The sequence below is a fragment of the Pipra filicauda genome, unplaced genomic scaffold (genome assembly GCF_003945595.2).
Source record: "Pipra filicauda isolate LSUMZ 115617 unplaced genomic scaffold, ASM394559v2 scaffold222_size1277272_pilon, whole genome shotgun sequence".
Lineage (NCBI taxonomy): Eukaryota > Metazoa > Chordata > Aves > Passeriformes > Pipridae > Pipra > Pipra filicauda.
Genome location: NW_024104335.1, coordinates 840,174 through 854,895, shown reverse-complemented (window position 1 = coordinate 854,895; position 14,722 = coordinate 840,174). Strand labels below are relative to the sequence as shown.

General features: G+C 45.7%; 1 protein-coding gene across 1 annotated transcript in view; it reads right to left on the bottom strand.

The window, feature by feature from the left end:
- Window positions 1–3,272: 3,272 nt before the first annotated feature.
- TSPAN32 (tetraspanin 32) overlaps window positions 3,273–14,722 on the bottom strand; it is an 83,690-nt gene continuing 72,240 nt past the window's right edge. The window contains exons 6-9 of the mRNA XM_039381419.1: window positions 11,051–11,152; window positions 9,454–9,546; window positions 7,252–7,335; window positions 3,273–5,032 (exon numbers count right to left, since the gene is read on the bottom strand). Coding sequence (XP_039237353.1) covers window positions 4,937–5,032; window positions 7,252–7,335; window positions 9,454–9,546; window positions 11,051–11,152 — 375 coding nt within the window. The 3' untranslated portion in view covers window positions 3,273–4,936. The remainder of the gene's footprint in view (window positions 5,033–7,251; window positions 7,336–9,453; window positions 9,547–11,050; window positions 11,153–14,722) is intronic.

Below are 14,722 nucleotides of genomic sequence, written 5' to 3'. Positions count from 1 at the left end.
CTTCCAGTAACTCCAGGGAGAGCAATGCAGGGATATGCATCTTTCTGCAAAAATGCTGGGAAGGACCTTTCCTTTTTTCTTGCTGGGTTTTAAGGGAATAGCATCTAGAAAACAGCAGGGCAGCAGCTGTTGGTCAGGACCTCCAGGCTTGTCTGAAATTATTTCTCCCAAGATGTGCCAATTCCTCACAAACTGAGAAACCACCATGTATTTCTTCCAGATAAAGAGATGGCTTTTTCTCCTTGACCCTCCTGGCAGGGGTAGAGGTAGATATGCAGTTTGCCTCCAGGCATAAATTTGTTTGATGGCCCCCCAGAATGCCAGGTGACTTAAGGTAGCAATTACTATGTGCTGGGGGTGAGAGGGCCAGCACAGCAGGAAGCAGAGCAGCTTCACCAGCAGGCCTGCAATTGGTCATGGGTTTGGCAGCTACAGCCAAAAGCTGCATAACACACACAGCCTGTGTTTTTCCAAAATAGCCTCCGAGACTGCTCTGGAGCTCCTCCTGCTCAATCCTGTGCTCTCCCCCACTGTCCCACATGGTCTTACACCTCTCAGTGGACAGGGCTGATGTTTGCTGCCAGTTGCTCAGTCTCCCAGAAGACGAACTACACAGTTCAGAAAAAAATCACTTTTCAGCCCAAGACTGCATTTTACTAACAGAGAAAGCTGCAGTGACCCTCCATGTGAAAGTTGCAGGCCATGTGTGATCCAACCGTGTATTCACAGCAGCTTCTGACCTTACCTCCTTTCAGCTGTGCTGGCAGAGATCTGTGTGGGGCATCTTCCACCTATGGCTGCATTTCTAGAGGAGAATTATAGCCAGATGCTTTTGCAAATGCATTGCTTCTGCACCTGGTTAGAAAAACATATGTCTATCAACTATTACCTCCAAAAATATTTAGTGTGTCTTCAGCTCATAAACACAGCTTTCTTTACCTTGGCAGGATGTGGCTTCCTTACCACCCCAGCATGCAAAGGTCCACCCACATTTGCCAACTCTAAGGCTTTGGAAGGACTTGCTTAGCAGTGCCTCCTCTAGGAGCTTGCTGCAGGCATGAATCCAAGCTGCACAGCAAAGGGGCTGTTGCATGAGGAAGTTGTGTTTCGAGGGCAGTGGGAACTGGCAGACACAGTCAATAGAGCAGGAAATAGCAAACCGTTTTGTAGTTGAGACATCACACCACGAGACTGAAAGATTCTCACACTCACCAGCAAATCCCTCTAGAGACTCAGTATATTACTTAACCTGTGCTTTTCACAAGTGCTCCGAGTTCCTTGTTTTTTTTCTGAGTACTGAAAAACTTGATTTGCAGAAGCCCTGATCATCCTTGGCTGTTGTGCAAAGCTGCACACTGCCCACCTGCAGCTCTGCCTGAGCAATACATTGAAAAAGCATCATCCACTGCTGTCGGAGCAGATGCTGGGAAAGCTCATCTAGCTCATAAGCAAGCTATGGTCAGGCTACCCAGGAGCATGTGGCAAGCCCCACAGAAGGCCTCAGGGGAATTTGATGTTCATGTTAGCAGAGCAGGACCCGAGCAGTGCATGGGCAGCGAAGGGTGGAGAGCAGCACAGAAGGCTTCTTGCTGCTGCCACGGGCTGATGTTCCCTGGTCCCATAGGTTTATAGGTAGTGCCTCAGGTTTACAGGTACCTCCACAGGCCAGAGCAACCTGGCCTTAGGTTGCTCCCTCTTCCCATGTCCTCAGATGGAGCTGGAGGGTTGTCTAAAGCAAAAGGAAAAGGGTAACTCATGAGCCCAAGCTAGCACATACTCATAGAGAGGCCAAGCCACGATTGCCCAGATGACCTTAGTGGAAATAACTGATAATTGCTGCAGCTTAACTGACAATTAGCTGAAGCCAATTCACAATTAATATTTAACTTTGCATCTTTGTTTTGTACTTTTTTTTTCTCCTGCATATGCCTACATAAATAGGATTTCTTTCCCATCAAAGTGTATGTTGACATACTTTATGACAAGCAGCTTCCGCCAGAGCAAGCCCCAGGAAGGCTCACTGCTCTGCAGGTGTTTCCTAGCCTGTCTGCCAGCTTGCATCCCTAGTGCTCAGCTCCATGCTCTTCTCCCAACAAAATCTCTCTCTTGCTCTTCTCAACACTGTGTAAATCTTGGCACTGCTTATCAATAAGTTCCCAGGATTTTGCTCTGGTTGCACAAGAGCTGTATTTCGCCCCCAGCGAGCAGCAAATTAAGGACATCATAGGACAGGGACTTTTTGTGGGCAGAGGTGTAAAAATACTGTTTAACGCTCATCCACCTCGCAGGTTCCGTCCAGCCATCTCTGCGTGCTGCCACTTCTACAACTGTGAAACAAATGTTAACGCTGCACATTTCTGTAATGGGTTTCTAAAATTCAAGGAGTTGAACATATCTGCTTTTCTGCTCCTGAAAATTACAGCAGGATGTCATTGCAGGGTGGCAGGAATCCCTGCTGCTACACACAATATAAGCTCTGGGAGAAGAGCGTCTCCAGCTGGGCATGGCTCTGTCACCTGCTCATTGAAGGTGCTCCTCCTTGCAGGGGAACTCCAGTGAAACGGGAATAAAGCTCATGAGATGGCCAATGGCCATCATATATATGCTACTCCTGTCCTATCCCTTTACATTAGAAACTGACCTGGGAAGGTGGAGCATCTCAAGCTTTAGCAATACAGGTGCTGAAGCTTTAACAGAGATCTTTTCTATCAGATAAGGCTTGAGCAGGTAACCCACACCAATAACATTGACTCCACCAATTTGTTCATCTACAATGTTTTTTGATATGGCAGAATATCAGCAGTTAAAATAGCCAATGCAGAGCAGTGGGCAAGACCTGACTACCTAGCCTTTAAAAAAGTGAAACCATAGAGATTTCTTCCATATAAATACTCTGATCTTTATAGCTTAAACATGTCCTTAAGCTTTTTTCCTCCCTCTGGTTGCATTACTCCCCGAGAGGTACCTGCCTGCTGCCCCATCATCCAGCTAAGAGTAGGATGAGGCTGATGAGCTGCTGCTTTTCCTCCAAAGGACCAACACCATCCTCTCCTCCACCTCCAGCATGCTGCTGGGACAGGCGAGCACCAGCTGCCTGGGGAATATTTCTTCCCAGCACTGAAAAAATTACTGAGTGCCCTCCATGATGCAAACCACCGAGCAATGCAGACAGCCTCATACACGGCAGAAAAAGAGAAGGAATGAAGGCCTTTCCCAAGAAATTCATCTTTATTTAAGCAACCATGGGTCACATGAGCTGCCAGCTGGCCTGAGGAATAACAGTAGCAGTGGGTGGACAGTAGCAGTTGGAGCTCACAAGGGAGATTGTCTCTTTCCAGAGATGAAGATACATGATAGTGCATATACAAGTGAATATTTTCTCACCACTAGAAAGTGAGTATGCTGTCAAGTGCATATCACCCCTAAATCCCTGCCAGACTTAGGTGTGTTGGTGACTGCCAGGAGGTAGCTTGAGTACTACACTGGAGCAGTTTGAACTGGATCCTGCTTCCAGTGAAGTCAATGGTGAAGCTCCACTGGTCTCAAGGGAGTGGGATGAGAAGCGATAGCCCTCCCTTACCCCTTCACAATGCAATTCTTTCTAACACAAGGCATTTGCAGGCATGTTAAAATGCCAGCCAAGTGCTGTAGGCTGTACTGCTGTTCTTGCCTGTGTAGCAGCCCCTGCCTGAGGGACAGGACCTGTCCTGAACATCAGCATGGGGGTTTCCATGTTTATCTCAATAAACAATTGCTACTTATCATTTTTCACAGCTAAAAGCCACTACATAGGAGAGGAGTGAAAGGCGTTGTTGGTTCAACAGACATTTCATGCATCCATATAACTTACAGCAGGTGCTACATCCATTGCAATGATGGGTTTCAGCTCAGAAGCAGCTCTGCCTCCTCACAAGGGCAAAGCATGCCCAAGCATGACAGTTTTTTTCAGCTAGGCTGACAGCCTTTTTAAAGTTCTGTTTATTTTTGATAAGGTGGTGCAAAGGGGATGTGGAGTTGGACTTTGTAGCTTTTGACCTGGCTGGAGATCAGTCCTGTTCTCTTATAGATTTAAACTTCTGTGTGTATGTGTAATATCAAAGTCCTTTGGCACACAGCAGCACAGTGGGTTAGTGAAGCCAAATAAAACAGAGCTGGGGCTGGAAGTTGAACAAGCCCCTGTGAACTGTGATATCAAGCTCGAGGAGGTTGACTAAATCCTAAGAATTAAAAAACAATGTTATACTGGATTAGTAAGGAAGAATAACAGAGGAATGTGTCCTTGTGCTGGTCAGTTGTTTCAAAGCTCATGCACTACTTTCTGATTTTTCTCCTGATCTCTGGCAATGTTTAAAAACAGAGGAAAAACAGCTGACAGTCATTGGATACCTACGTACTCCAGTGTGATCAGAAATGTGTCCAAAGTCAATCCTTGTGAGTGACCAGTCTGGGAGAGCACATTTCCCATCAGTGATGACACACTTTGTGTCCATTTATTTACTGATTGCACAAGATTGATCCTGGGCTGCGATCCAAAACCATCGTCCTAAAAACATTGCATCTTTGGAGGTCACAAGAAACTGCTCAGATGACTGTGATTTTTGCTGGTCTTCTCCCTCCATTTTTGTCCTAGGGGTCTCTTCGTATCCTACTTGTGGAGCTATGGCCTGTACATCTCCCGGTAAGGGAATCTGCATCTCTGAGCCCAGGTGCCTTGTTTGTTTGAGGCAAAGATGTGAGACTTCTCCTCAGAGCATCATCCCCTCTGACCAGCTTGGAAATGCAGGACAGCTAGTAGTGCAAGAAAGGGAAACGTGGGACACATGTCCCACCATCTGACCCCTGCAATACCTCCCCAGGGGATTTTGTAAGTGAATTCAGACGTTTTCCTGTGTTAAGAGCTGGCTCTACCTGGTAGGGATGCCCAGGCATCGGGTTTCTACCTCTCTCGCAGGATGTATTTGCCTTTCCGGTCCAGATTGCTGCTGAAGTGGATGGAGAACCAGAGGAATGAAGTTAGGATCATTCCATAAACCTAAAAGGAAATAAATGAGACAGGCATACAACTAAATGGATAACTGATTATGATCCTCCATCTATGCAAATAAGTAATCATAGATGTTGCATTTGGCCATTTGGCACTTCTGAATTATGTATCAGGGTGTCACATTTTTCTTAAGAGAGCTGTTTTTCAGTGATGTGGTGAACACCAATTCTGACATGGGAGAAAAAAAAAGGCAACATGTAGTTAAAACATCTGACTGGAATTAGCACAGCACAGCTCAAACCCAGCCCTAAAAATACCAAGAAATAAGATGAAACCAGGAAATTCATATTTCAAATTCCTGCCACAAAACATTCCTCTTTGCAAACAAACATGTCTCTCTCATAATAATAGCCTTTTGTAAAGATATCATGGGGGAAAAAAGCCCCACCCATGTATTGTTTGGAGTAAAAAACTAACAAAACAAACAAACAAACACCTAAACCAACTCCAAACCCCACCTCACAAACCTGCGTAGTTACGAATACAGAGGAGAGCGTACTTCCTCTATATTGTGATATTCTGCCTGATATATCACACACCAGGATTTACACAGGCAACATATCAAAGGTAAGGCTTCTGTGGGAAGGATAACAAGGGCTTTAACAACATACTCTTTCCTAAAGTATGCCCTAATCTTCAAGTGCCTTTGCTTGCAGCTTGATCTGGGGACGTGTGCATTGTTGGATGAGGGACAGTGACATCAGAGCAGCTATAGCCCTCTTCACATGCTTCCTTTGCATCCTGCCATCACAATAGTGAACTGTGCAGTGAAGTTTCCTCTAGCACAAGCTTCAAAGACAGCCGCCTTATCTGGTTATGGCATCAAGCTGCGAAAAAAGGATACATATAACAAAAATGCTCCAGCTTTTATCTGAATATAGCTGCAGTGAAATTTTCCCTATAGCTGAGAAAAATTGGAAAGTGACATCAAATATTCACACGTGACTTTACATTTATAGCTCCATAGCAATGCCTGATGGTTTGCCTAATTTACTGCTAGCAGTATAAAATTAAAAAGTGTTTATTACTCCGTTTTTTTTTAAGATGGACAGGAATTTTCTAACCCATAATTGCGCCAAGGTGGACACAAGATGTAAAACAGTCTTCAAGTACACTTTCAGTCAGGAAAGGTCATCCCAGCTGGGGATCAGCATGGAGATATCATAGCAGACCAAACCTCCCTTTGCGGTGAAAAAATGAGTCTCCTGGCACATTCTCTTTTCTGTTGTGCAACACCACACGTGCAGAGTGCTTGTGTAGAGGTAATTACAGTGATCCACCTCTGCCAAGCAGTGGGTGGGCATATAAGCAGGCTGTCTTTAATTAGTGACCCTCTCCAGCTCCAAAGAGACCACCTCCATGCAGCCACTGAGCTCCCCCATCACTGAAAGACATGCTCCTCTTGCAGCATTTCATTTTTCCTTTTGTCCTCCTCCAAATAATACTCACAAATTCCGTGCACATCCTTTACACACAAGCCATCCTCTGAAGATTATTTAACCCCTCCTCTGCAAGATTCTCCTTCAAAGACAGAACCTGGGAGCCCAGACAACATGCTCTGCTCCTTTCCTTTGCAGCCTGCTCCTTTCAAGCCCATGATTTACCCACTCACTGCCTGAGATGAACCTTACTGGGTTTGTTAGCTGTCATTATTAGAATGAGACCTTCCCTTTCTGCACAGCTCTCCAACTCCACTGCTGGTGCTCAGTAGCTTTCAGGACCTTCCAGCTCTAGCTGCACCAGCGACTTCCCAGGCTGAGCTAGGAAGCAGCAAGTTGCCTAAAATATGGAGCTTTTACTGCATCTCCTTTTCTACCACTGCTGCTGGCTTCCCACTTGGTCTGCAAGCCCCAAGCCAGGTGACATGACCTCTCGCTCGCAGGTGAAGATACACAGGCAAGCCTGAGTGGATGAAATGCAACTGCTGCTGCATCCTGCTCCCCAGTGCCAGCTGCTGTGCCTCATTTGGGCAGCAGAACTGTGCAATGAGCCTATTCCTGCAGGAAAACCACTCCATCAATTAGCCTGGCCAAGACAGGTCCTGGCCCTTTCCTAATTTCCATAGTGGAGTCCACAACTTCTTGTTTCTCTGCTGCTGGTCTCCAGAATCACCCAAAATCTTAGCTTTTGGGGGCTAAATTAGGACAGCTTTCCCCACTGGGGCCTGCCTTTCAGGGACCAAAATGCAAAAGGACAGACAGTGTTACCGTGAAGCCAATGGCGATGCCCAGGAGCGAGAAGACGAAGTCCATGTGCTTCTTCAGAAAGTCCTGGATCTCTTGCAGGCAGTCCTGGGAAGAGACAGACACCCCTTGCAGCACATCAGCAGCTTGGTGGGTAACTTCGGACCAACACCACTTGCCACAACCCCAGACAGGGAGGCAAGAGAGGGGCACAGCATTGCACAGCTGGGAATCTCTCCCTTTTTCTACTGCTGCTGCTGCAGCTTGGCAAGACAAACACCTGTGGTACATTTTTTATTACTACAACATGCCTATGACTTTCTTGGTGTGATGCATTTTGGACTGTGGAGGATGTGCGTGTAAGTGTGGTCATGAAAAAGCTTTTTTCTTTTCATTGACTGGAAAATGGAAAGAGGGAAATGGAAAGATGGAAAAGCAGAGCACACCATGATGCTAAATGCATTCCCCAAGGTTATTAATGAATAGCTCAATTTTGCGAGGTGCTGCAAGCATTCGTATACATTAGTCTTAAGCATGCCGGTGACCCTACAAAAATCCAGGAGGTGTTAGCCAAGAGAGCCATTTCAGAAATGCAAAAGTCTGCCCTCGATGAAGCGATTTGCAGAGCGACGTAAGAGTGCCCAAAGCCAGTAGTGAATGTAGTGCAGCCACCAAACTCTGTGGTTTCCTGTGTTACAAAGCACATCCTCCCACCCACTTCCCCAGCTCCGAGGCAAGGGAAACACAAACAACTAGGTAGGAGGGATGGAGTCACCCATACGGTGACCAGCTTTGTTCTGTTCTCCCTTCCTGCTCTTTGAGCCAAGATCAACCCTGCCTGGAGATGTGACGTTCCCAGAAGCAATGCTTTAAAACACTGCCCTGTGGACTGATGTGCCTGCACATCACAGTGTCCTGTTAGAGCTTGACATCTTCATCTGACATCTTCATCAAACAATGTGTTTGTATTGCTGTAGCGACACGGTTTTATTTTTCCTAGAGATGGCACATACTGATGCTGGTGGTGTTAGATACTTCAGCTACTAGTATTTGGCTACTCCAGCGAAAGAAAAATAATTGTAAAATAGGTTCACTCAGACAGTATGAAGTCTAGATTGTGGCTTCAGTGCAGAACAATCTATTACTGGTGGCTTCTCCTTCAGCCTCACCGAGATACTGCAAAAGAGGACGAATGAAGTGCGCTTGATGAAGCTACTGCTGGGTATCATCATCCTGCTTCATGAGTTTCTCATTTTATTAACTACTTAATGCCCCAGGAAAAAGGAATAACATAAAATTCCACATTGGCTGTTAGTAGAACACATTTTAAACCTCAGAAACTAGTGTCACATAGAAAAGCCAAAGAATTTTTTTGTGCTCAGACACATGCCCGTGATATCTCACACTATCTGTATGAGGGAAGTGACAGGCTGCAAACACAAGCATTTTGGAGGCTTTCTAGGACTGCAAAGGAAACTGCATCTGCGAGTGTATGACTCGCCCCACCGGGGCTCCTCCTCCTAATTCTCAGAATTGTACAATCATAGAATAGTTCGGGTTGGAAGGGACACTAAAGATCATCTAGTTTCAACCTTCCTGCTATGGTCAGGAACACCTTTCACTAGACCAGGTTTCTCAGAACTTCATCTAGCCTAGCCTTGAAACCTCCAGGGACAGGGTATCCACAGCCTCTCTGAGCAACCTTTTCCAGTGCCTCATCACCCCTCGCAGTAAACAATTTTTTCCTAATATTTAATCTAAACCTAGTCTCAGTTTGAAGCCATTTCCTCTTGTCCTATCACTACATGCTCTTCTAAAAAGTCTCTCTCAATCCTTCTTGTAGGCTCTCTTCAGGTACTGGAGGGCCACAATTTGGTAACCTCTAAGCCACCTCTTTTCCAGGGCCGAACAAACACAGTTCTCTCAGCCTTTCCTTGTAGGAGAGGTGTTTCATCCCTCTAATCATCTTAGTGGCCTGCTCTGGACTCGACTCAAGAGGTTGATGTCCTTCCTGTGCTGGGGACCCCAGAGCTGGAGCAGCACTCCAGTACTGCATCCAGTGTTGTTATTGATACAGCAAAATCCCAACAAAACAAATCCCAACCCATTTCAACCCCAAACAATGAAAAAGCCACAATTCTCATTAACACTAACTCCAGAGAGGTTTTGACAGGTAGCAGGTAGTGGCACAACCACACTGTGGGGTGGGAGAAACTTTTACCTTACCTGTCCTGCATTGTGTGCCTGGCCGGGTGGGCATGTCTGGTGCTCAACGTTGTTTGTGTCCCCAAAAGGAGAGTGCTTCCCACAGCACAGGAACTGGAAGAGAGGGAGAAGTCTGCCAGTCACCTGCTGGGGCTCTCCCCTCGCCATCAGCTGCTGCAGCAATCAGGAGGTGTCAGCAATGGGCCACTTTTCCTCCCTGTTGCCCTAGGCAGGGCTACCCAGCGAGGGCAGCAAGGAACAAAGCACGTAGGTATGGAATCAACAGCTGCAGCTAAATTCAGAGGAGGTGGGTGGATTTGGCCCCAAACTTGCTCATGCTCCTCCAGGACTGCTGCCTGGGACTGAGGCCAAGGCCTCTCTCCGCAGTCATAACCAATGCTCACAGTGGCTGCTCTGGAAAACCCAGGGATGCACAGTCATGTTTCCAGTGATTGTTATGGGCTGGGGGGAACTCCAGCAACACCCACTGTGGAGCTGGTTTCCTGTAGCCATGGTGCACTGTCCAGTTTGGAGCTCTGGTAGAAGGAAAAAAATAATAGGAGGAGAAGGACTGTTTCTCCATCAATTAAAGTGTCTAAAATAAACAACTGGCGAAGCCTGTTTCTCCCTGGTTCTCTTTGTCAAGTGAGACTCTGGGCGTGCTGCTCCACGACCCTGAGAGCAAGCACCTCCACGCCTGGTCATGGCTCTGAGGGCCACCACGATCACTGCAATGAGAAACATTTGCCCTCCTCTGCATTCTGAGAAGCATGGAGAGAAGTGGCTTTGGAAAGTACTTGTTATGATGATTTAAAAAAACACAGAAGGATAAAGAGTTGCGTGGGAGGTGTCTGGAAACAGGCAAGCAGAGCTGACCTTCCCACCCAGACTTGCTGCGTACCATGAACTCACTACCCAAACAGGCCCTGCTGTGCAAGGGGGGTGGCATCTCCTGTACTCAGCAGGGACTCATGAGTTTCTCACCATGGGGGACATCCTCACTCATCTCCTTTGGCTTCAAGGGCAAGCATCCTCCCTGTGCTCTGGGTAACCACCCCTGCCCACCGACTGAGCTACAGAGAAGTCCCCTACGCCAACAGCATCCTAGGCAGTGTTTTTTGGGAGCTTGATATAAGTTTCCAGCTCTGTAAAAGGCCATGTAGCCTCCAGTACTCCTCAGCCATATACTCAGGGGTAAATAGAAATAACCAACTCCAAATAGTACTGCTAGACTATGTGGGATTCCTGCCCCTCCTCTCTACTTGACCAGGTATGCATCCACATTTTTGTACCACAGATAGGGAGCAGGGCAGAGGGCAGGCTGAGACAGACAACACATGTATCAGCTGCAGTGTGGAAGTTTTGTAGATCTTGCACCACAGTGATGCTCTGATAGGTGACCCTTTCCTCCTGTTGATAATTTGGTTGGTCAGACCTGGGAAAGGAAGAATAGGAAGGGAGGAGCAGACTCCACAGCAGGCTGGAGGACTTGGTTCCTGAGGGAAAATGGCATTGCAGCACCCACAAGGCAAAACACAGGTGTCAGTCCCAGCCTGCTGAAACTATCGGGAAGATATCCTAGGGCAAGGTTTTCTGCTGCGGCCGAAAGACAACTTACTGCTTTGTGGATGGCAGTCAACTCGTGCCTCCTGAAGCTGGAGGTGTTCCTCCTCACCTCCTCGTACACAAAATCATACACATCCATCATGCTGTCTTCTACCTGCAATGAAAGCAGAGATCTGTACATGCAAAACACTGATCACAGTCATCTCTGGAGGGAATTATGCTCTTCTTGAATTCCCCCAGAAGCTCTCCCAGGTATAGCAATACAAGCAGTGTAGCTATTAAATGACCCCCACCCAGCAGCAGGAGCTGGTGTATGACCCACTATGCACCAAGGGAGCTAGGACACGGTAAGTCCCATGAGAGAGTCGGTGGCACTGCGGGTGTATGACCTGCCATGCATGGACCCTTCAGCATCATGCTGGGGCCTCACTAGCTGTTTGATGGAGCTTTTGGCTAGTTTTGGATTTAGTGTCAGAGAAGAACTCAGGTACCTGTGACCAGTGTTCCTCTGAGTTCCTCTGGCAGGCAAGGATGATGCCATCTCCCTGTCCTGATGTGGGGACTGTGAGGACAGGCACACAAAACCGTGAGATGCTAAAATACAAAGGCGAGAGGACCTCAGGGGGCTGGTGTTATCCCAGTGACAGACCAGTTTTTCCAAACAGAGTCAAAAAAATAACAGGAGTGATTCAGTGGTGAGTCAGACCCTAAATATTTACCAAACGTGTAAGAACTTGCAGCTTGACAGATCCCAGCCAACTCCTGCTCGGGTGTCAAAGGAAAAAAAAAATATGACAATTGCTTTCACTGCCTGCAGTCAAAACCTTATTTCTTCCTTTCCTTTTCCCTTGCTTCTTCAGGAACACTGAGCCGAGTGGGCCTACAGGCAGTGCTTGGCTTTCAGGAGGGAAAATCAATGGGTGAAACAGGCATAGCAGGTGGCTGCATGGGGAAGGATGGGCACTCCAGGAACAGAGCCACCCCTCAGTAAGGCTTTGCACCTCAGACTTCTGAGCCAAGGAAAATATCCTCTGTAGAAAAATGTGGGACATTGAGCTGTTCTACACAGGTAAGGAGAGAAGATCTTCATTTTGTTCCCTCTGTGTATCAGAGTGCATCAAGTGGGATGGGTGCAGCAATAAGACAAGATCTCTAGCAGACTTATGCATCAACCTTCCCCCGAGAAAACCTTAAAACCCAATACAAAAGAAAACATCCAAGCTTTTCTAACTTCTTGTGGCCATGAAATAGCTTTCCAGTAGCTGCAATTAGATAAATGGATTCAATAAAAAGAATGTCCATTTCCACTGAAGAATTGGATTAAGAAAAATGAAAAAAGAATAATCTTTTGACCTCCTCTTGTGGAGGAAGGAAGAACAAAGCAGCTGGCTTCTTAAGCCAAGAGATTATTACCTTTTGAATATCACAACTCCAGTCTGATATCAGGAATAAAAACTATTTTGTGCTGTGATAACATACATATGGGTTTTGGCAAAGTAACAGTGCTGCATGTGCAATTTCTGCCTTTTAATATTTATCATTAGACTCAGGATGCTGAGCTTTCCTCCAAAAGACCTAGATTTGGATGACTTAAAAGAAAAAAAAAGTTAAAAAAGGGTTCAAGTAAATTAGTTTCTAGGTTCAAGCAAGAGTTCAAGGGTTAAAAGCTATCCAGAAGTTTAACTGCTTCTAAAGGTCTCTTGAAGTCTGGGACAGGAAAAGTTTGGACAGGTAGTTTTAAGTCCTCTGCCTTGGCTGGGCACATTCCCCAAAATCTCATGAAAAATGTCAAAAAAAGTTGCGTTCACTACAGTGAGCTTTGGGCTGGGTCTTGCTGCTGGACTTTACAATTATATTCAACTTAAAACAAGGTAAGATGAGACTTTGTCCAGTGATGTTTCAACTACAAAGACCATCACAGACTCCCTGTAGGAGTAGCCTCTGACCATGCCACCAGAACAAATTCACTGTGCAGGAAATTCAATGTTCATTAGTACTCTGTGCTGATAATAAACCTCAGAAACCAACTGAGGCTGATGTCCTCCTCAGCAGCCCCTCTGGTGGTCACGCTGCACTGAGTAACCTGTGAGGAGGGCAGGAGTTCTGCCCAGATGCTGACAGCTGCTGGCTGCTGCCTGTGGCAGCTGCCAAACTGGTGAGCTCCTGCCAGCTTCATGAAACCCTGAGAGGATCAGTTTGATCAGGAGAGGTGCTGCCTGATACAGTGGTGCACGTTTGCACCTTCCTTATTATTTCAGGTACCATACAATGATGTCAAACGTTGAGACTGAGACTGTTTGAAGGATGAGAGTGGTTAGGAAAGAACTGAAGGAACAAGATGCCCATAATAAAATCATGGCAGAAAATTAATTCAATTGCTGGAAACAATAATGGAAGAAACCACAAGCAGTGTCAACATTTCACAGCCCTTTCAACTACTGTGATGGTGATGATGATGGTAATCTCCAAGTACATAATAACTGCTAAAGACTTCAATTGCACCATTTCTGAGCTCACTTGTGAACTGACTTCTCAGTTATCTACTTTTTTTTTTTATTTTCATTTTGTCAAGCAGCCTCCAAAACTTGAAACACAAGGGATTAAATGAAAAATATATAATAGCAATAACTTCCTCTTAGAATGTGTGTCTGGGCAAGCCTAAGAGTACAATTTGCTGATTAGTCATTCTCAGCATTTTTATCTAGCAATTATATCTAGCATTTATATCCAGAGATTATCTGAATTTGCTATTCAGATCCTAGTAAGGAAATATCAAATTATAAAACCATTTTTTAAAGAGCAAATTGCTTGTAGCTCCTCCACATCATCTTTTTGATTTTTGCTAGGATCATTTGATTTTGGAGGGAAAACCTGCTGTTTTTATACAACGCAATGGTTTGTTTTCTCGTGTAAATATTTCAGAGGTAGGTACATAGTACTAAATCTCAGTATTCATCATTGGCTGCTTCCTTCTCTGCAGAAAACAGCATAGAGAGGTCTGGTTTAATAAGAGAAGACTTACAAGTTCAAAACATTGCACTTTGCTGCCTAGGATGGGGTTATGTTTATACTCAGAGCCACAGCCAAGGTCTGAAACACCAGTAGTGCATGGCAGCATCTATCCAGCCCAAAATGTTGTGCTAACTCAAGCATGCCTGATGATGTAAAAAATAAAACCTGAAAGCGTAAGACAGTCACCAGGTGGTTTCATGACCTATCCTTATTTGCAACATTGATTCATCCAGCAGATGCAAGTTCATCCCTATATTTTCCTTTGATCCAGGACCCAACACAGTGAAGATCTAGACTGCAGCACTGTTTTGTAGCCTCAACTGCTGTCCTCAACAGATTCCACTGCACACTCCACTGACGGGCAACTTTGAGTCCATTGCCTCAAGATAATTTTCTTTTTCTGTATCTTACACCAGGGGTTGGACAAAAAAAGAATAGTAAAAATAATCAGGATGCTTTTTCTCATGGTTAAGCAACAGGATGCCTTTTAAGTTCGAGTGCTTACTCTGATACTGTTAATAACATGCTTTAAGACAAACAGCTGTGCCCCATCCCTTAAACAGAACTTAGCATGTAATGGACCAATACAGCTGGAGAAGAGAAAGTCCATTTAGGCTTCCTTTTGAAAGGTCTTACACTTGTCTCACACATAAGTATCATTATGGTCAAGCGGATTTTCCTGTTCCTAGTGACATGCTGTGACCCATTGCTG